The following is a 21,981-nucleotide window of genomic DNA, read 5'->3' on the forward strand; positions in this document are numbered from 1 at the left end:
GCCTTTACATAAGACTTTGTTATACACAAGATATATATTGAATCCGTGACCTATTTGACAATCAAGCTTGACATTGTAGTAGTCAATAATATAAAAACAACAAGTGATGGACGGAATGCTGAACATTGTCAAACATTCACCCCCAGTACAGTGATCTGGGCCTAAATCCATCGTTTTTTTGCTGCCCATGCCATTCCAGTTTGGACCCAGCCATATGCAAATCAGTCTTGACCTTGTTCCCCATGGGAACAGTCCAGCCCGAACTGCTAGGCCAGGTCTTCCCTGGACTGGAAACAAGCATCCTGGGACCGGTTTCGGGGTTTCACCCCTCCTCAGCCAGGCTAGCTTAAATCCAGTGGCATGGGAAGCACGGGACCCACGTCTGGGTATACCCTTCCCACTTAGGGCGACAAAGCAAAAACAACAAGTGATGGACGGAATGCTGAACATTGTCAAACATTCACCCCAGTACAGTGATATGGGCCTAAATCCATCATTTTTTTGCTGCCCATGCCATTCCAGTTTGGACCCAGCCATATGCAAATCAGTCTTGACCCTGTTCCCCAAGGGAACAGTCCAGCCCGAACTGCTAGGCCAGGTCTTCCCTGGACTGGAAACAAGCATCCTGGGACCGGTTTCATCCCTCCTCAGCCAGGCTAGCTTGAATCCAGTGGCATGGGAAGCACGGGACCCACGTCTGGGTATACCCTTCCCACTTAGGGCGACAAAGCAAAAACAACAAGTGATGGACGGAATGCTGAACATTGTCAAACATTCACCCCCAGTACAGTGATCTGGGCCTAAATCCATCGTTTTTTTGCTGCCCATGCCATTCCAGTTTGGACCCAGCCATATGCAAATAAGTCTTGACCCTGTTCCCCATGGGAACAGTCCAGCCCAAACTGCTAGGCCAGGTCTTCCCTGGACTGGAAACAAGCATCATGGGACCGGTTTCGGGGTTTCACCCCTCCTCAGCCAGGCTAGCTTGAATCCAGTCACATGGGAAGCACGGGACCCATGTCTGGGTATACCCTTCCCACTTAGGGCGACAAAGCAAAAACAACAATTGATGGACGGAATGCTGAACATTGTCAAACATTCACCCCCAGTACAGTGATCTGGGCCTAAATCCATCGTTTTGTTTGCTGCCCATGCCATTCCAGTTTGGACCCAGCCATATGCAAATCAGTCTTGACCCTGTTCCCCATGGGAACAGTCCAGCCCGAACTGCTAGGCCAGGTCTTCCCTGGACTGGAAACAAGCATCTTGGGACCGGTTTCGGGGTTTCACCCCTCCTCAGCCAGGCTAGCTTGAATCCAGTGGCATGGGAAGCACGGGACCCACGCCTGGGTATACCCTTCCCACTTAGGGCGACAAAGCGAAAACAACAAGTGATGGACCGAATGCTGAACATTGTCAAACATTCACCCCCAGTACAGTGATCTGGGCCTAAATCCATCGTTTTTTTGCTGCCCATGCCATTCCAGTTTGGACCCAGCCATATGCAAATAAGTCTTAACCCTGTTCCCCATGGGAACAGTCCAGCCCGAACTGCTAGGCCAGGTCTTCCCTGGACTGGAAACAAGCATCCTGGGACCGGTTTCGGGGTTTCACCTCTCCTCAGCCAGGCTAGCTTGAATCCAGTGGCATGGGAAGCACGGGACCCACGTCTGGGTATACCCTACCCTTCCCACTTAGAGCGACAAAGCAAAAACCTCAAGTGATGGACGGAATGCTGAACATTGTCAAACATTCACCCCCAGTACAGTGATCTGGGCCTAAATCCATCGTTTTTTTGCTGCCCATGCCATTCCAGTTTGGACCCAGCCATATGCAAATCAGTCTTGACCCTGTTCCCCATGGGAACAGTCCAGCCCGAACTACTAGGCCAGGTCTTCCCTAGACTGGAAACAAGCATCCTGGGACTGGTTTCGGGGTTTCACCCCTCCTCAACCAGGCTAGCTTGAATCCAGTGGCATGGGAAGCACGGGACCCACGTCTGGGTATACCCTTCCCACTTAGGGCGACAAAGCAAAAACAACAATTGATGGACGGAATGCTGAACATTGTCAAACATTCACCCCCAGTACAGTGATCTGGGCCTAAATCCATCGTTTTTTTGCTGCCCATGCCATTCCAGTTTGGACCCAGCCATATGCAAATCAGTCTTGCAAATCATTTGTTGTTTTTGCTTTGTCGCCCTAAGTGGGAAGGGTATGCCCAGACGTTGGTCCCGTGCTTCTCATGCCACTGGATTCAAGCTAGCCTGGCTGATGAGGGGTGAAACCCCGAAACTGTTCCCAGGATGCTTGTTTCCGGTCCAGTGAGGACCTGGCTTGGCAGTTCGGTGTGGACTGTTCCCATGAGGAACAGCGTCAAGACTGATTTGCATATGGCTCGGTCCAAACTGGGGTGGCATGATGAGCAAAAGAACGATGGATTAAACCCAGATCTATGACTGGGGGTGAGTGTTTAACAATGTTCAGCATTCCGTCCATCACTTGTTGTTTTTGCTTTGTCGCCCTAAGTGGGAAGGGTATGCCCAGACGTGGGTCCCGTGCTTCCCATGCCACTGGATTCAATCTAGCCTGGCTGATGAGGGGTGAAACCCCGAAACAGGTCCCAGGATGCTTGTTTCCGGTCCAGTGAGGAGCTGGCTTGGCAGTTTGGTCTGGACTGTTCCCATGAGGAACAGCGTCAAGACTGATTTGCATACGGCTGGGTCCAAACTGGGGAGGCATGGTGAGCAAAAGAACGATGGATTAAACCCAGATCTATGACTGGGGGTGAGTGTTTGACAATGTTCAGCATTCTGTCCATCACTTGTTGTTTTTGCTTTGTTGCCCTAAGTGGGAAGGTTATGCCCAGACGTGGGTCCCGTGCTTCCCATGCCACTGGATTCAAGCTAGCCTGGCTGATGAGGGGTGAAACCCCGAAACAGGTCCCAGGATGCTTGTTTCCGGTCCAGTGAGGACCTGGCTTGGCAGTTCGGTCTGGACTGTTCCCATGAGGAACAGGGGTGGCATGGTGAGCAAAAGAACAATGGTTTAAACCCAGATCTATGACTGGGGGTGAGTGTTTGACAATGTTCAGCATTCCGTCCATCACTTGTTGTTTTTGCTTTGTCGCCCTAAGTGGGAAGGGTATGCCCAGACGTGGGTCCCGTGCTTCTTATGCCACTGGATTCAAACTAGCCTGGTTGATGAGGGGTGAAACCCCGAAACAGGTCCCAGGATGCTTGTTTCCGGTCCAGTGAGGACCTGGCTTGGCAGTTCGGTCTGGACTGTTCCCATGAGGAACAGCGTCAAGACTGATTTGCATATGGCTGGGTCCAAACTGGGGTGGCATGGTGAGCAAAAGAACAATGGATTAAACCCAGATCTATGACTGGGGGTGAGTGTTTGACAATGTTCAGCATTCCGTCCATCAAATATGACTGTGGTTGCTAGATTACAATATTTACAAACTTTGATGTTGTGTTTCAGCTAAACAGAACAACTCTTCTGCATCCTTCTTCAGGACTTTTTTCTGTAGCACTTTCTCAGTGCAAACCTTTGGCAATAATCAGAAAATCTTGTTTCAACCTGTGCTGAAATTATACAAAATATTTTGAAAGTTAACATCTGCAAATCTTATTTTTTTCCAAGAGCTACTGTATTGTCAGAAATAGTGCTAATGGCTTCATTGCTGTCAGAAGGAGGGATTGGAATACATTTTGACTCTTTTTTTGATCTTGAATGCACATAATATAAAGAAAAACTCTTCCTCTCTCAACACATACACATATCCGAGATTCCCATGTTACTAGGTCATCTTATCTGTTCTCACAATTTTATATCAGACAATGTACTAAATACACTACATAACCAAGACACCTATCCAAGGGACATATCATTAGATGAGTATAAAGGAGAGACTATAAAAAAAAAGCAAAATGGTTGATCTGATTCCATGGATCAGCCTACTGATTTGACTTCTTCCTTTGCTGCTGCTTAGTTCAGGTCTTCTCTTTACAAGCAGTTGCACACTTGTGCCCTGTCCTGTTTCCATTTTATAACTATCATTCATCTTTGCTTTCAGGACACCGGGAGATGTAAATCAGACCACTTTTTTGGCTTTTTCTTAACAGCCTGATTTATCCTGCAACTGGGCCCTCCCAAACCAGTGTGAGCTCTGGGAACCCATAATGCATGGATCTGATTTCTTTAAGTTATCTTCAGGTTGGAAAATATCCTCCCACTGTTTCCCACCTCCAGCATTTGGGTAACCACTTCCCGAGGGTTTCCAGCATGGAAGAGATTGGCGTCTGAATAGAAGAACCCCACCTAGGTTTCACCCACTATTGCTATGCAGTTTTCTTCATATTCTTTTTGTAAAGCCCAAGCTATTAGCTCAGGTTCAGTTAAGAATAACACTGGGAAAACCGTCATCCAATCACTCTTCCTGTACACATAGGTTTTCATCTGTCTGGCAGTAATTCTGTTTCTTTTTACTGAAGTAGTTGGTAACAGTTGAGTAGTTTGATCTGTCTCTTAAAGTTGGGACCTTTGTTTTTTCCCTAGAACTTCATCTTATATTCTCAGTCTACAGCATAAAAGGCATGTCAGGCAAATCAACACATTGTTATCTCTGCTTGTCGTGTATCATGGTTACTTATTTATAAGATAACTCCGTCTGTTTGACTTCAAAGCACCCCAGGCTTCTTCCTATACCTTTAAATCTAGCCCTAGTCATTAGAGCCCTTTTCCCCTGCTCTCCTTTAGTTTTCAATCTAATACATGTTGAATGCAGGTTACACTTGAAGGGTTGTTGCATTAAACTTGCATTCCCAGACATCCCCAGTGTTGGACCCGGATAGAAACTAGGCCCTGGCACCGAACTAAAACTGGCCCCCCATTAGTGAATTTGATACTTAAAAGTGGCCCATGTTTGCAAATTATACCAGTTTCGAGCTTGTAATGACATGCTGTGTAAGTGTTTTGCAAGGCATGAAAGACTGTATGTAAGAATTGCAGCAAATAATGTTTGTTTTAATATCAGGGAAATTAACAATAAAGACTAGCCCAGCAGACCATAAAACAGGCCCACAAACAGCCAAAAATACAGCTTGTCAGACCAGCTATTGGACACTGTCTGGTTGCCCTATAAGCCAGTAGGACCATGGCCATCCCTAATCCCCAAGGAATTATCTTTTAACAGTAGTGTAACTGCTTGCCATAATGCCTCTGTGTTATGCTTGTGTTCTCAGTGCATTCTCATTCAAAGTCCTGTTGTACATTTGTGAACTTGTACAGGGATTATCCTCACTGCCCTTATTATGCTTCTGTAGCACTAGGCTCGTCGTGCTGCATCCTTAGTCAGACACCCACCAGCAGTGTTCTTCTACATTGCTGCTTCCTCTTCTGCTGTAAGTCACTTTGCCTTCTATGGCTGATCTTCCTTTCTCCGGCTTTTCTCCAGTGAAAGATTCTCCTTACCAGCATCTTCTTCCTCTGGCTTTTCCTCTAGTAGGGGGGGTCTATCAATGACTCCTTCATCCATCTGTAGAGGTTACAGAAACAGATCAAATCATTCAATCAAGATCTATGAACTCAGTCAATTCAGGACCAAACCTAAAGGGTCAAAGGAAAACGCACACATCGCTACATTACATCATTTCACAAACTGTTGCGATATAACAACCGAGAAGCCTGCATCCCAGAGAAAAAACCTCTCCCTTTCTCTCTGTGACTTTCTTTCTGGAGAAATGTACATTAAACACAATCCAGACATACCTATTAGTGGGAATTCAAACATGTCAGGCATACCTGTTTGTTAGAATTCAACCATGTGAAACATGTGTGTAGGGCTAATTGTTGTGCCACCCTTTTCTAATATTGTTTTTTTGCTGAAAAAGCTGTTCAATTTGCTGTGTCCCTGTGAAAAAGACCTAAGCATTCTCAACATGAACTACATAACATCTGAGAAGAAGAACAACATGTTGGCATTTGGTGAAAAATATAGTGAGCCTAAAAGTATTTTTTTCTCTCTGCTACAGTCATAAACCTGCCATTTAGTCGAGACTTTGCACCCAATAAAGAAATACCTGTGATCATGAGCAGAAATAGACCTAAGAAGAAGTCCAAACAAAAACTCTTCACATATATAGGAGCATATTCACAAAAGTATTTATGTGTATATGTAGTAGTACTACAGGATTTCTCTTTTACATTGCTGGAGCATTTTCATCCTTCACAGGAGTCAACGCCCATTCGAGGTCAACGGATCTTTGGACCCAGCATAGGGTGTGGTAGAATCACTAACAAACTTACAAGCCAATTAAGTTCACACCATGTGGCTATGGAAGGAAAACTCCAGTCAAAAATAAAGTTAAGGGATTTATTACAAACACAAGCTCAAAGTCATGTAGACAATCCGCAAAATCAGGTTATATAGGTACAGAATTACCAGACTGCCCAAAGCAACAAAATATGTTCAGGGAAACTAACATTAATAAAACGAAGCATTCAAGAAGAAGAATGCACAACTCTAACAGGAATATCTAATACAGAAATCAAACGTTGTTGAGGGTTAGCAAGCATCAGTCAATGGAAATCAATTAGAGTTATACTTTTGGCTGGTCACAGGAAAATGCTACAATTGGCCAAATCAGGGGAAGACGTGTGGGGAGAAACGCATGCGGGCAAAAAACAAAAAGAACAATTAGGGCAAAATGAATTTAGAAACTCAGGCAGTAATCTACTAACTTAGGTAGGCAAAAGGTAGGTAAAAAGGGAAAGCATCACCATGTCAGAAGCTCCATCAAGAGTTTTCTGCAGGGTATTGGAAGAAAAAATCTCAAAATCTCAATAAGGCATCCTAATGCGCAAAGCAGAGAGGATGATACAACTCCATGGGGCTCAGCATGCATGGTTCATCATCTGCAGGGGTCTGGAGAATCTGAAGTTCTGCCCAAAGTCCAACTGGCCATCAACATATCAAAGTTCACACCACATTCTGATTTGCCAAAGTTGGCCGTCCACTTTATGTTGAAGGGGCATCTTCCAATAGAACACAATCACATGATTCCAAACTGCGACATCGGTAATTCTGCCCAGGTCCGTCCTGGGAACATCATCCATCCATGCAGCTCCCCACAAGTTTGAAACATTTGTATATCATATCAGTCCACATTTCAGGATGTTCTACATTCAAGGACATTGTTGTACTTCTCTTTATGTCTAAAAGAATAGGGGTCTCTTACCAAACAAAGTCTGAAAAAAAGGTTAATGTTAAGAAATGAATCAGCAGTTTCTTGACAGTCATGAAATTCAGTCTAACAGAACTCACTTAGGCTAACGCAAGTGAATTAATACAGCACACTAACACATAAAATAAAACACATTTTCTTGTGCAAACTATAATTTCTACATTAATAATTCCTCATTAGCCTTTAGATTTCAATAATTTAAGCAAAGTAACTCTGTCAATACATTTCAGTCAATATAATGTAGAACTACATTTCTCTATTTTTGTATACATATTTAAATCATTAATCATTAGAAATTCAATATTGTTTCAATACATTCTATTAGTCTAGAGTCTAAATTACATCACATCAGTTTAGTCCTTCTAACATTTGATTTAATGTAAATGCCACCTATGTCGAACTCTGCAGTATAAACAAATGCACATTTAAAATGACGTATCAGTGCAGCGTCTTCATTCAAATCAATAGTACTTTGATTAACATAATGCATACACTGTCAAATACAGAAGCCTTTTGTGACACAAGGGACAGCACTAAGATTTCAACTACATCAATGTAGTCTTACACAAATCAGCCTGAAACGGCCAACTCCCAATAAGTAAAAGTTCAAAAACAGACCAGACCTTTCTATTTGCAGTAATTGTGCATGAATATTCTATCCCCGAACATTCAAATGTTTCCCATTTCAGCTGTTTTGGGGCAACTTCCCAAAGGCATGTAAGACTATGTATAATGGTACTCCAATAGTTCTACTTCCCACACTCCTGAATTCTTTTGTGAATCTAACCTGTAGTTGTGTTTTCTATGTACTAGATCATGTGCTCTAGCAGATTATAAATTAATCTGCAAGACTGTGGTTATAGATATTGTCTTAAGTGACATATCTAAAGACCTAGCAAAAGGATGCAATTCTAGTCCATTAAACAACTGACAAACACATTTTCTTCCTTTTTATATACATCTGACATCTTAGGGAGACGGTTGTGGACCACTTGTTTTTTTAATAGAGGAGTATGTTGTGGTAGCTGCAAGGTGTAACGTTTAGTGTCCTTAAAAAGCCTTTCAATTGTTTGAACCACACGTTTTCTGTACCTAACCCTTGTCCCAAGCTACTTTCAAAGTCCACCTTAGGACCCCTGCCTCCATATTTACTTCCCCATAAATTCCTTACTAAAACAATGAGGCAATTCAATACGTTTGAGATAGGTAACCCGCTGACAAGCTGCTGTTTATATTAAAGAAGAAAGAAAATCTATGAGTCCGTAAGCCCCTCCCATTAAGTAGGAGGGGCTATAAAAGACCTTCCATCCCAGAATGCTCCTTATGTGCAGTCTGTCTCCATAGAGACACCCTTACTCTGAGGAGTTCCTTTTCTGGATATTCTGTAAAACACAGATTATTTCAGGTTTACTCTGTGCTTAGTAGAACCCTCTGCCACACTATCCCCAGAATAACCAGGCCTTTACTCAAGGAGGGAGGGGTCCAGGTGGGAGCTGTCAGCTCAAATATGTAGGTTGCTCAACAACAGCTTGCCAGTAACTAACGGGGCCCATTGAAGACGTACAAATCAGTGGTTCTTAACCTTTTGACTTCTTTGGACCCCCACTTTATCATTACTGGAACCGGGGGACCCAAATGAATCATTATTGGAATCCGAGGACCCCCCCACTGAGTCATTACTGGAAGCCGTGGACCCCGGCCTAAACACTGTCGATGATTTGACCTGCAAAACAATACATAAAAAATATACAAGCAAGCATTCATCAAACACATGCACAAATGATAACAAAATGTATTTAATTTGCAAATAAACAAAAATAAAAAACTACGAATTTCAAGGCTGAAGCTTTTCTAAATTCTATTTAAGCCACACATCGTCCATACTATAACACTGTATTCTGTTTGATGCACCAGTACTGCTCCCTCAAATCAGTCTGAGGATCCCAATTAAATTTTTAGCCTCCAATTTCAAATTCCTTGACACTTACAGTACGTTTAAAATGTTCAATTGTACATTTAGCCACCTTATTTATATACACTTCAATAATCTGTTAATATTATTGCATTCTCTAAGCAGTCGCAGACCCCCTGAGGAGGCATTGCCGACCCTTAGAGGTCCCCGGGACACAGGTTAGGAACCACTGAGCTTCAGAATTTCACTGCATCGCATACATAAGGTCTGCTACACTTGCACACAGACTCCCTCATTCTTTACAAATAATGCAAAAAATATCAAATTAAACGGAAGTTTTAGACTAAATGTCACGTAGAACAATATTTTCAGAGAGGAATAGCCTCTACCATGATCAAAGCCAAAAGATAGTGGAATATGTGGTGAACACCTCAAACTAGTAGGTTTGTGGATATTCGCAAAATGTTCCAAAGCTGTTTACCACCTGGGCAGGGCACTCACATTTACACTTGTGAAAATCTGGTGTAAGTGCTTTTCAATGGTGAGAATGGAAATGGTACACCCCGTCATTTCATAGGGGAACACAGATGAGCATTACTACACAGGCCGCAGTGGAGACAAAATAGACAAAATCTGCCTTTACACGTCTGATTACTGCGCACTCCTGTGCTTTGTTCATTGGACAGGTAAGTCCTCATGGAGCCACAGTTTGCATGGATTTGCTGGTGAACTCCCACTTTCATTTTTTAATGAGCAAATCTGGCTAAATCTGAGCACACTGTAGAAGGTTTTGCACATTTACTGTGGATCGAGAATTGAGTTCTTTCTAGAATCAATTTATAAATGAACCAGAAACATAAGTTAAAATGCTAGCTTCTACAAGTGCCTCGTTTTACCTCCATTTGAGGAATCGTGAAATAAGTCAGTATGACCAGACATTATCAACACAAGGACCATTCTGGAATCCTTATTGGTGATTCTTGTTATGTTATGGTGCGCATTGTTTTGTCAAGTGCAGCATTTTCCATTTACAAGTCCTCTTGTCACTGTTGGATCTCTTTGTTTATGGGCTCTGGTCTCCTAGTTGTGAGTTTTCCCATTAGTGGAGGCTGTGTGCCTTGAAGCGTTGCATCAAACCGGTGTGGTTCTTGTGTTTTATTTACAGCATGCAAATTGGCGTGCTTTATCCCGGTGCCAATGTGTTTCAGTTTCCAAGCCCTGCTGTCCCTGGCCACATAAGTGTGATGTGCTTGTTTGTTTCAGGACCATGGTGTATTGGCGACATTTCAGTGTACAGGTTTCTCTGACCAGCAGCAGTGTGTTCTTTGTCCCAGTACATTGTATCGCCTGTGTTCCTGACAGTATATATACCCTGCCCCAGGTTACCTGTTTCCCTGTCCAAGTATCAGTGTATTCCCTCACCTTGTGTATGCCTCTCCCTCTTTAGAAATGTGTGCCACTGTTCTTCTCTTGTTTTCCAGTCGAAGTGTCACTGTCCTCAGTGCGTGTGTGTCCTTATCAGTGTCCTTCTGTCTCATTGTCAGTTAGTTCCTTGTCACAGTACAAATGTTCTTCTTTTTTCAGTGTCTGAATTCCATGTCTCATTGTATTCCTTGCCTCAGTGCTGGGGTATTCCTTCTCTTAGTATCAGTGTAACTCCTGTCTAAGAGCTACTTTATTCCCTATCTATATTCCCTGTATCGTGTGTATTTCCTGACCCAGTGTGTTCTCTGGCTGTGTCGCCGTATTCCCTATAGTGGTGTATTCCTCGTCTCGGCGTCAGTTTGTTCTCTGTCACAGTACCAATATATCCCCAGACTCAGTGTATCCTGTAAGTGCCACTGTATTCCCAGTTTCATTGTATTCTGCATCATTGTATTCCCAGTCTCTGTGTATTCTGTAAGTGCCACTGTATTCCACGTCTCAGTTTATCCTGTATCACTGTATTCTCAGTCTGTGTATTCTGTTACTGGCATTGTATTCCCAGTCTCACTGTATTCTACGTCACTATATTCCTTTCTCATTGCATCCCGTAATTTTGACTGTACTCCCAGTCTTAGTATCTTCTGTGCCATTGTATACACTGTCTTAGTGTCATTGTTTACCGTGCCTCTGTCACTATATTCCCTTTCTCAGTGTCACTGTCTTCTCTGCTCTTTTGTATTCCCTTTCTCCATTTATGCCCTCTCCCAGTGCAGTGTATTCTCTGCCTCAGTATCACTGTATTCCTAGTCTCAGTGCTGATGAGTCTTCTTTTTCTGTGTTGGTGTGTTCCCCAGTCGCGGCTCGCATGACGGTGAAGGGCGGGGTGGCAAGCAGGGGAGGGGGGGATTGGAGAATTACATTTTCAAAATTTAAAAACGTGCCTGTGCTGCCGCCTTCTGAACCGCGCTGCTCCTCTGCCTGAAGGCACAGGCTCCCAGCCTGCCCTGCGCCAATCCTGACACTGCTCAGCATCAGGATTGGCTGGGCTGGGCTCAAGACAGGCGGCCAAACATACATGCGCAGTGAGAGGGAGTATGGCCCTCTCATTGCTCGTCACCGCCGTGGCCCCATCCCTTTTACACCAAAAGTGATAATAAACAAAGTTTATTATCGTTTTGGTGGAAAAGGTTTGCAGCTGTCGCTGCTGGTGGGGGGGCGATGCTCCTCCGCCCTTAGGGAGGAGCCACCCTAGGTGTTCCCTCTCTTTGTCACTTTATTCTCATCTCAGTGCAGTGTATTCACTGTCCCAAGTCAGTGCATTTCCATTGTCAGCATCTGTATTCTCTGCCTCAGTGTATTCCTTGTCTCAGTGCAACTGTACTCCCCAACTCAGTGTCAGTGTATTTTCTGTCTCTTAGTCCATCTCAGTGTCAGTGTATCTCCTATCTCATTCAATTCCCTTTCTCAGTGTAAGTGTATTCCCTTTGTCAGTGTTTTCCCTTTCTCAGTGACAGTGTGCTCCCTGTCTCAGTGTCAGTGTATTTCAATTTCCTGTGTCACTGTATTCTGTGTCTCATTGTCACTGTTCTTCAGGAATCAGTGTGCTTCCTGTTTGTTTTCCCTATCTCAGAGCCACTGTCTTCTTTATCTCATTGTGCTCCTTGTTTGTTTTCCCTGTCTCAGTTTCACTGGCCTCCCTGTCTCAGTATCAGCGTGCTCCCTGCCTCTATGTCAGTGTATTTGCTGTTCCAGTATTGGTGTATTCTGTGCCTTTGTGTTGTTATGTTCAGTGTCTCAGTGTAATGGCTGTGTATTTGCTGTTTCAGTGTGAACTGTCCTCACTGTCTCAGTGTCAGTGATTTCCCTGTGTCGTGTTTTCCCTGTCTCAGTGTCAGTGTTTTCCCTTTGTCTGTGTTTCCCTGTCTCGTCAGTGTATTCCCTGTGTCTGTGTTTCCCTGTCTCGGTGTCAGTGTATTTCCTGTGTCTATGTTCGCCCTGTCTCAGTGTCAGTGTATTCCCTGTGGCTGTGTTTCCATGTCTCAGTGTCAGTGTATTCCCTGTGTCTGTGTTTTCTCTGTCTCAGTGGCAGTGTGCTCCCTGTCTCAGTGTCAGTGTATTCCCTGTGTCTGTGTTTCCATGTCTCAGTGTATTCTCTGTGTCTGTGTTCGCCCTGTCTCTGTGTCAGTGTATTCCCTTTGTCAGTGTTTTCCCTTTCTCAGTGACAGTGTGCTCCCTGTCTCAGTGTCAGTGTATTTCAATTTCCTGTGTCACTGTATTCTGTGTCTCATTGTCACTGTTCTTCAGGAATCAGTGTGCTCCCTGTTTGTTTTCCCTGTCTCAGAGCCACTGTCTTCCTTATCTCATTGTGCTCCTTGTTTGTTTTCCCTGTCTCAGTGTCACTGACCTCCCTGTCTCAGTATCAGTGTGCCTCTATGTCAGTGTATTTGCTGCCCCAGTATTGGAGTATTATGTACCTTTGTGTTGTTGTTTTCAATGGCTCAGTGTAATGGCTGTGTATTTGCTGTTTCAGTGCAAGCTGTCCTCACTGGGTCAGTGTCAGTGATCTCCCTGTCTCATGTTTTAAATTGACTCAGTGTCAGTGTATTCCCTGTGTCTGTGTTTGCCCTGTCTCAGTGTATTTCCTGTGTCTGTTTTTCCATGTCTCAGTGTCAGTGTATTCCCTGTGTCTGTGTTTCCATGTCTCAGTGTATTCCCTGTGTCTGTTTGCCCTGTCTCCGCGGCAGTGTGCTCCCTGTCTCAGCGGCAATGTATTACCTGTGTCTGTGTTTTCCCTGCCTCGGTGTCAGTGTGTCCATGTCCCAGTGTGTTTCCATGTCCCTGTGTCAGTGTGTCCATGTCCCAGTGTGTTTCCATGTCTCAGTGTCAGTGTATTCCCTGTGTCTGTGTTTCCCCTGTCTCAGTGGCAGTGTGCTCCCTGTCTGGGTGTCAGTGTATTCCCTGTGTCTGTATTTCCCTGTCTGGGTGTCAGTGTATCCCCTGTGTCTGTGTTTCCCTGTCTGGGTGTCAGTGTATTCCCTGTGTCTGTGTTTCCCTGTCTGGGTGTCAGTGTATCCCCTGTGTCTGTGTTTTCCTGTCTGGGTGTCAGTGTATTTCCTGTGTCTGTGTTTTCCCTGTCTCAATGTCAGTGTGCCTCCTGTTTCTTTTCCCTGTCTCACTCTTACTGTCCTCCTTGTCTCAGTGTCAGTGTGCTCCCTGTGTCTGTGTTTCCCAGTCTCAGTGGCAGTGTATTCCCTGTGTCTGTGTTTCACTGTCTCAGTGGCAGTGTATTCCCTGTGTCTGTGTTTCCCTGTCTCAGTGGCAGTATATTCCCTGTGTCTGTGTTTCCATGTCTCAGTGTCAGTGTATTCCCTGTGTCTGTGTTTCCCTCTCTGGGTGTCAGTGTATCCCCTGTGACTGTGTTTCCCTGTCTGGGTGTCAGTGTATTCCCTGTGTCTGTGTTTTCCCTGTCTCAATGTCAGTGTGCCTCCTGTTTCTTTTCCCTGTCTCACTGTTACTGTCCTCCTTGTCTCAGTGTCAGTGTATTCCCTGTGTCTGTGTTTCCCTGTCTCAGTGTCAGTGTATTCCCTGTGTCTTTGTTTCCCTGTCTCAGTGTCAGTGTATTCCCTGTGACTGTGTTTTCCCTGTCTCAGTGGCAGTGTATTCCCTGTGACTGTGTTTTCCCTGTCTCAGTGGCAGTGTATTCCCTGTGTCTTTGTTTCCCTGTCTCAGTGGCAGTGTATTCCCTGTGTCTGTGTTTCCCTGTCTCAGTGGCAGTGTATTCCCTGTGACTGTGTTTTCCCTGTCTCAGTGGCAGTGTATTCCCTGTGTCTGTGTTTCCCTGTCTCAGTGGCAGTGTATTCCCTGTGACTGTGTTTTCATGTCTCAGTGTCAGTGTATTTCACGTGCCTGTGTTCTCCCTGTCTCAGTGGCAGTGTATTCCCTGTGTCTTTGTTTCCCTGTCTCAGTGTCAGTGTATTCCCTGTGTCTGTGTTTCCCTGTCTCAGTGTCAGTGTATTCCCTGTGACTGTGTTTTCCCTGTCTCAGTGGCAGTGTATTCCCTGTGACTGTGTTTTCCCTGTCTCAGTGGCAGTGTATTCCCTGTGTCTTTGTTTCCCTGTCTCAGTGGCAGTGTATTCCCTGTGTCTGTGTTTCCCTGTCTCAGTGGCAGTGTATTCCCTGTGACTGTGTTTTCCCTGTCTCAGTGGCAGTGTATTCCCTGTGTCTGTGTTTCCCTGTATCAGTGTCAGTGTATTCCCTGTGACTGTGTTTTCCCTGCCTCAGTGTCAGTGTATTCCCTGTGTCTGTGTTTCCCTCTCTGGGTGTCAGTGTATCCCCTGTGACTGTGTTTCCCTGTCTGGGTGTCAGTGTATTCCCTGTGTCTGTGTTTTCCCTGTCTCAATGTCAGTGTGCCTCCTGTTTCTTTTCCCTGTCTCACTGTTACTGTCCTCCTTGTCTCAGTGTCAGTGTATTCCCTGTGTCTGTGTTTCCCTGTCTCAGTGTCAGTGTATTCCCTGTGTCTTTGTTTCCCTGTCTCAGTGTCAGTGTATTCCCTGTGACTGTGTTTTCCCTGTCTCAGTGGCAGTGTATTCCCTGTGACTGTGTTTTCCCTGTCTCAGTGGCAGTGTATTCCCTGTGTCTTTGTTTCCCTGTCTCAGTGGCAGTGTATTCCCTGTGTCTGTGTTTCCCTGTCTCAGTGGCAGTGTATTCCCTGTGACTGTGTTTTCCCTGTCTCAGTGGCAGTGTATTCCCTGTGTCTGTGTTTCCCTGTCTCAGTGGCAGTGTATTCCCTGTGACTGTGTTTTCATGTCTCAGTGTCAGTGTATTTCACGTGCCTGTGTTCTCCCTGTCTCAGTGGCAGTGTATTCCCTGTGTCTTTGTTTCCCTGTCTCAGTGTCAGTGTATTCCCTGTGTCTGTGTTTCCCTGTCTCAGTGTCAGTGTATTCCCTGTGACTGTGTTTTCCCTGTCTCAGTGGCAGTGTATTCCCTGTGACTGTGTTTTCCCTGTCTCAGTGGCAGTGTATTCCCTGTGTCTTTGTTTCCCTGTCTCAGTGGCAGTGTATTCCCTGTGTCTGTGTTTCCCTGTCTCAGTGGCAGTGTATTCCCTGTGACTGTGTTTTCCCTGTCTCAGTGGCAGTGTATTCCCTGTGTCTGTGTTTCCCTGTATCAGTGTCAGTGTATTCCCTGTGACTGTGTTTTCCCTGCCTCAGTGTCAGTGTATTCCCTGTGTCTGTTTTCTCCCTGTCTCAGTGTCAGTGTGCCTCCTGTTTCTTTTCCCTGTCTCACTGTCACTGTCCTCCTTGACTCAGTGTCAGTGTGCTCCCTGTGTCTGTGTTTCCCTGTCTCAGTGGCAGTGTATTCCCTGTGTCTTTGTTTCCCTGTCTCAGTGTCAGTGTATTCCCTGTGACTGTGTTTTCCCTGTTTTTCCATGTCTCAGTGTCAGTGTATTCCCTGTGTCTGTGTTTCCATGTCTCAGTGTATTCCCTGTGTCTGTTTGCCCTGTCTCCGCGGCAGTGTGCTCCCTGTCTCAGCGGCAATGTATTACCTGTGTCTGTGTTTTCCCTGCCTCGGTGTCAGTGTGTCCATGTCCCAGTGTGTTTCCATGTCCCTGTGTCAGTGTGTCCATGTCCCAGTGTGTTTCCATGTCTCAGTGTCAGTGTATTCCCTGTGTCTGTGTTTCCCCTGTCTCAGTGGCAGTGTGCTCCCTGTCTGGGTGTCAGTGTATTCCCTGTGTCTGTATTTCCCTGTCTGGGTGTCAGTGTATCCCCTGTGTCTGTGTTTCCCTGTCTGGGTGTCAGTGTATTCCCTGTGTCTGTGTTTCCCTGTCTGGGTGTCAGTGTATCCCCTGTGTCTGTGTTTTCCTGTCTGGGTGTCAGTGTATTTCCTGTGTCTGTGTTTTCCCTGTCTCAATGTCAGTGTGCCTCCTGTTTCTTTTCCCTGTCTCACTCTTACTGTCCTCCTTGTCTCAGTGTCAGTGTGCTCCCTGTGTCTGTGTTTCCCAGTCTCAGTGGCAGTGTATTCCCTGTGTCTGTGTTTCACTGTCTCAGTGGCAGTGTATTCCCTGTGTCTGTGTTTCCCTGTCTCAGTGGCAGTATATTCCCTGTGTCTGTGTTTCCATGTCTCAGTGTCAGTGTATTCCCTGTGTCTGTGTTTCCCTCTCTGGGTGTCAGTGTATCCCCTGTGACTGTGTTTCCCTGTCTGGGTGTCAGTGTATTCCCTGTGTCTGTGTTTTCCCTGTCTCAATGTCAGTGTGCCTCCTGTTTCTTTTCCCTGTCTCACTGTTACTGTCCTCCTTGTCTCAGTGTCAGTGTATTCCCTGTGTCTGTGTTTCCCTGTCTCAGTGTCAGTGTATTCCCTGTGTCTTTGTTTCCCTGTCTCAGTGTCAGTGTATTCCCTGTGACTGTGTTTTCCCTGTCTCAGTGGCAGTGTATTCCCTGTGACTGTGTTTTCCCTGTCTCAGTGGCAGTGTATTCCCTGTGTCTTTGTTTCCCTGTCTCAGTGGCAGTGTATTCCCTGTGTCTGTGTTTCCCTGTCTCAGTGGCAGTGTATTCCCTGTGACTGTGTTTTCCCTGTCTCAGTGGCAGTGTATTCCCTGTGTCTGTGTTTCCCTGTCTCAGTGGCAGTGTATTCCCTGTGACTGTGTTTTCATGTCTCAGTGTCAGTGTATTTCACGTGCCTGTGTTCTCCCTGTCTCAGTGGCAGTGTATTCCCTGTGTCTTTGTTTCCCTGTCTCAGTGTCAGTGTATTCCCTGTGTCTGTGTTTCCCTGTCTCAGTGTCAGTGTATTCCCTGTGACTGTGTTTTCCCTGTCTCAGTGGCAGTGTATTCCCTGTGACTGTGTTTTCCCTGTCTCAGTGGCAGTGTATTCCCTGTGTCTTTGTTTCCCTGTCTCAGTGGCAGTGTATTCCCTGTGTCTGTGTTTCCCTGTCTCAGTGGCAGTGTATTCCCTGTGACTGTGTTTTCCCTGTCTCAGTGGCAGTGTATTCCCTGTGTCTGTGTTTCCCTGTATCAGTGTCAGTGTATTCCCTGTGACTGTGTTTTCCCTGCCTCAGTGTCAGTGTATTCCCTGTGTCTGTTTTCTCCCTGTCTCAGTGTCAGTGTGCCTCCTGTTTCTTTTCCCTGTCTCACTGTCACTGTCCTCCTTGACTCAGTGTCAGTGTGCTCCCTGTGTCTGTGTTTCCCTGTCTCAGTGGCAGTGTATTCCCTGTGTCTTTGTTTCCCTGTCTCAGTGTCAGTGTATTCCCTGTGACTGTGTTTCCCTGTCTCAGTGTCAGTGTATTCCCTGTGACTGTGTTTTCCCTGTCTCAGTGGCAGTGTATTCCCTGTGACTGTGTTTTCCCTGTCTCAGTGGCAGTGTATTCCCTGTGTCTTTGTTTCCCTGTCTCAGTGGCAGTGTATTCCCTGTGTCTGTGTTTCCCTGTCTCAGTGGCAGTGTATTCCCTGTGACTGTGTTTTCCCTGTCTCAGTGGCAGTGTATTCCCTGTGTCTGTGTTTCCCTGTATCAGTGTCAGTGTATTCCCTGTGACTGTGTTTTCCCTGCCTCAGTGTCAGTGTATTCCCTGTGTCTGTTTTCTCCCTGTCTCAGTGTCAGTGTGCCTCCTGTTTCTTTTCCCTGTCTCACTGTCACTGTCCTCCTTGACTCAGTGTCAGTGTGCTCCCTGTGTCTGTGTTTCCCTGTCTCAGTGGCAGTGTATTCCCTGTGTCTTTGTTTCCCTGTCTCAGTGTCAGTGTATTCCCTGTGACTGTGTTTTCCCTGTCTCAGTGTTAGTGTATTCCCTGTGACTGTGTTCTCCCTGTCTCAGTGTCAGTGTGCCTCCTGTTTCTTTTCCTTGTCTCACTGTCACTGTCCTCCTTGTCTCAGTGTCTGTGTGCTCCCTGTCTCGGTGTCAGTATATTCTCTGTGTCTGTGTTCTCCCTTTCTCAGTGTCAGTGTGCCTCCTGTTTCTTTTCCCTGTCTCACTGTCACTGTCCTCCTTGACTCAGTGTCAGTGTGCTCCCTGTCTCAGTGGCAGTGTATTCCCTGTGACTGTGTTTTCCCTGTCTCAGTGGCAGTGTATTCCCTGTGTCTGTGTTTCCCTGTCTCAGTGGCAGTGTATTCCCTGTGACTGTGTTTTCATGTCTCAGTGTCAGTGTATTTCACGTGCCTGTGTTCTCCCTGTCTCAGTGGCAGTGTATTCCCTGTGTCTTTGTTTCCCTGTCTCAGTGTCAGTGTATTCCCTGTGTCTGTGTTTCCCTGTCTCAGTGTCAGTGTATTCCCTGTGACTGTGTTTTCCCTGTCTCAGTGGCAGTGTATTCCCTGTGACTGTGTTTTCCCTGTCTCAGTGGCAGTGTATTCCCTGTGTCTTTGTTTCCCTGTCTCAGTGGCAGTGTATTCCCTGTGTCTGTGTTTCCCTGTCTCAGTGGCAGTGTATTCCCTGTGACTGTGTTTTCCCTGTCTCAGTGGCAGTGTATTCCCTGTGTCTGTGTTTCCCTGTATCAGTGTCAGTGTATTCCCTGTGACTGTGTTTTCCCTGCCTCAGTGTCAGTGTATTCCCTGTGTCTGTTTTCTCCCTGTCTCAGTGTCAGTGTGCCTCCTGTTTCTTTTCCCTGTCTCACTGTCACTGTCCTCCTTGACTCAGTGTCAGTGTGCTCCCTGTGTCTGTGTTTCCCTGTCTCAGTGGCAGTGTATTCCCTGTGTCTTTGTTTCCCTGTCTCAGTGTCAGTGTATTCCCTGTGTCTGTGTTTCCCTGTCTCAGTGTCAGTGTATTCCCTGTGACTGTGTTTTCCCTGTCTCAGTGGCAGTGTATTCCCTGTGACTGTGTTTTCCCTGTCTCAGTGGCAGTGTATTCCCTGTGTCTTTGTTTCCCTGTCTCAGTGGCAGTGTATTCCCTGTGTCTGTGTTTCCCTGTCTCAGTGGCAGTGTATTCCCTGTGACTGTGTTTTCCCTGTCTCAGTGGCAGTGTATTCCCTGTGTCTGTGTTTCCCTGTATCAGTGTCAGTGTATTCCCTGTGACTGTGTTTTCCCTGCCTCAGTGTCAGTGTATTCCCTGTGTCTGTTTTCTCCCTGTCTCAGTGTCAGTGTGCCTCCTGTTTCTTTTCCCTGTCTCACTGTCACTGTCCTCCTTGACTCAGTGTCAGTGTGCTCCCTGTGTCTGTGTTTCCCTGTCTCAGTGGCAGTGTATTCCCTGTGTCTTTGTTTCCCTGTCTCAGTGTCAGTGTATTCCCTGTGACTGTGTTTTCCCTGTCTCAGTGTTAGTGTATTCCCTGTGACTGTGTTCTCCCTGTCTCAGTGTCAGTGTGCCTCCTGTTTCTTTTCCTTGTCTCACTGTCACTGTCCTCCTTGTCTCAGTGTCTGTGTGCTCCCTGTCTCGGTGTCAGTATATTCTCTGTGTCTGTGTTCTCCCTTTCTCAGTGTCAGTGTGCCTCCTGTTTCTTTTCCCTGTCTCACTGTCACTGTCCTCCTTGACTCAGTGTCAGTGTGCTCCCTGTCTCGGTGTCAGGGTATCCCAGTATCGGTGTATTCGGTGCCTTTGTGTTGATGTGTTCCCTTAGTCAGTGTAATGGCTTCCTTCACAGGGAGTCTTCTTCTAACCTTTTCCATGGACCAGAACTGTGTAAAGAAGACTGTGTGTTTTCTGGTCACTAAATGATCATTGTCAACTCAGACTATTCAATTAGGAACACTGAAATACATGTTCGGTATTATAATTGTCAGATCATCTACCCCTCCCTTTTTCTCCTTCACAAATAAACATTCATGTGAAGTTGGGATGTTGTTCTAGATTTGCATAAAATCAGTAAAAATGAACTTACTGTATCTTATTATCTCCGTTTCTGTCCCCAGTCTAAACCTGTAGCCTTCGCCGTGAAGACCAATGTGAGTTACTGCGGGGCTCTGGACGAAGATGTTCCTGTACCCAGCACTGCCATCTCGTTTGATGCCAAGGACTTTTTGCACATTAAAGAGGTAAATACCGGATGTGATGTTCCTAACAGCTGCCAAACACGGATACCTTCACGATCAGACCAGAGTCTACTAAGGCTAAAAGCAAAGCTGACCAGCTGCCAGCCGGGAGGGCATTCATTTCATTAGCGGTGCCAGCCAGATGTATTCATCCTTATCATTGGTTAACACCGAGAGGACGCGGCCTGTGCTATTAAAAAGTCTCTGTTGCTCGATCTTTGTCACTCCTCAGAACTACAATCGTTTCCCAACCCTATCTTGCCAAGCAGAGCTTAGCTGTTGTCAGGTTGCATTAAACAATGCAGCGCATTCCTTCCAATTATTTTCTTACATTCTTGCGCTGTCAGCATTTCTGCTTCAGAGACTATTTTGCAAGGTAAATCTTGTACAATTGCCTCAACAACAGGGACAGGAGAGCCTGCTGTAAATTAAAGCAGAAAAATTTATTTTTGCAGTGCAGTCCTGTGGAAAAAATGTGCGCTGGGGAATCTGACAAAGAAAAATTCTATAAAAAATGTGGGTACAGAGTACAGCAGCATCAAGATTGTGTTTTGTGACACAGCTAGCTTTGCTTGGGAAATTTGTTAATATTGTTTCTGATGACAGAAATGTTTTTTTTTAGCGCATGCCATTTTAAATCCACCTTTTTTTTACAAACACTTATAACTTGCATATAAAACACAATTCTGCAAAGTTGGGTTTGTACTCATTAAGACTGTTCCTTTTTAGGTTGAGCGTACGCGTTTGACCTCCTATATACTTTTAGTGTACTTACTTTGGGCTTAAAGCTATTTCATTGGTTAGTTTAAGTGACTTTTAAAAATCCTTGCTTGCTACTGGTCAGTCATGCCTTTTTGTCTCTCCTTCTTATGTGTGGGAGTAGGGACCAACTACTGTAAAATTACATTTTGTCCTGTTTATGTGGTGTAAGGGGACTTACTTTTGCTTCTGTTTCCTGCTCCTGTCCAGGCAAGCTGTCCTTTTTATTTGCAGAGCATTGTAGCTCCGAGTTTAGCTTAGCTGTAAACAAGGATATAAATCAGGCTGTTATCTTGGTCACATTTGGACTTTCTGGACTCTCTTCACCCCTCTCTATTAGCTGTCTGGCTCCCACCATTTATTGGAGTGTGCCTGCCTGTGATCCAGTGCAGACACCGAGGAAGCATTACTTGTTAGGGTCGAGCCTGAGTCAAGCGCATGCGTTTCGCTAAGCGAGACGCTTTAGGAATTAAAAAGGGCTCGGAGCCCTTTCCACATCACGTCAGTGTCTTTCATTGGATCGTGGGCTTGCCTGTTAGAATCTGCTTGATTTCATTAGTGGAAGGCATGCATACGTCATGCCTTTTCCGGTGGATTGCCCTCCTTGAGCGCATCAACCAAGTATAGAAAACATGTGAGGCTCGCTGTTTTCAGTCCGGCTTGTGGACTACTTTTTCTCTATTTTCACAGCGCGATC

General features: G+C 45.6%; 1 protein-coding gene across 1 annotated transcript in view; it reads left to right on the forward strand.

Annotated features, from left to right (window-relative positions):
* CACNB4 (calcium voltage-gated channel auxiliary subunit beta 4) overlaps positions 1-21,981 on the forward strand; it is a 613,027-nt gene that overhangs the window by 226,349 nt on the left and 364,697 nt on the right. Inside the window, exon 3 of the mRNA XM_069225181.1 lies at positions 20,406-20,528. Coding sequence (XP_069081282.1) covers positions 20,406-20,528 — 123 coding nt within the window. The remainder of the gene's footprint in view (positions 1-20,405; positions 20,529-21,981) is intronic.

Source organism: Pleurodeles waltl, chromosome 3_1 (genome assembly GCF_031143425.1).
Source record: "Pleurodeles waltl isolate 20211129_DDA chromosome 3_1, aPleWal1.hap1.20221129, whole genome shotgun sequence".
Taxonomy (NCBI): Eukaryota; Metazoa; Chordata; class Amphibia; order Caudata; family Salamandridae; genus Pleurodeles; species Pleurodeles waltl.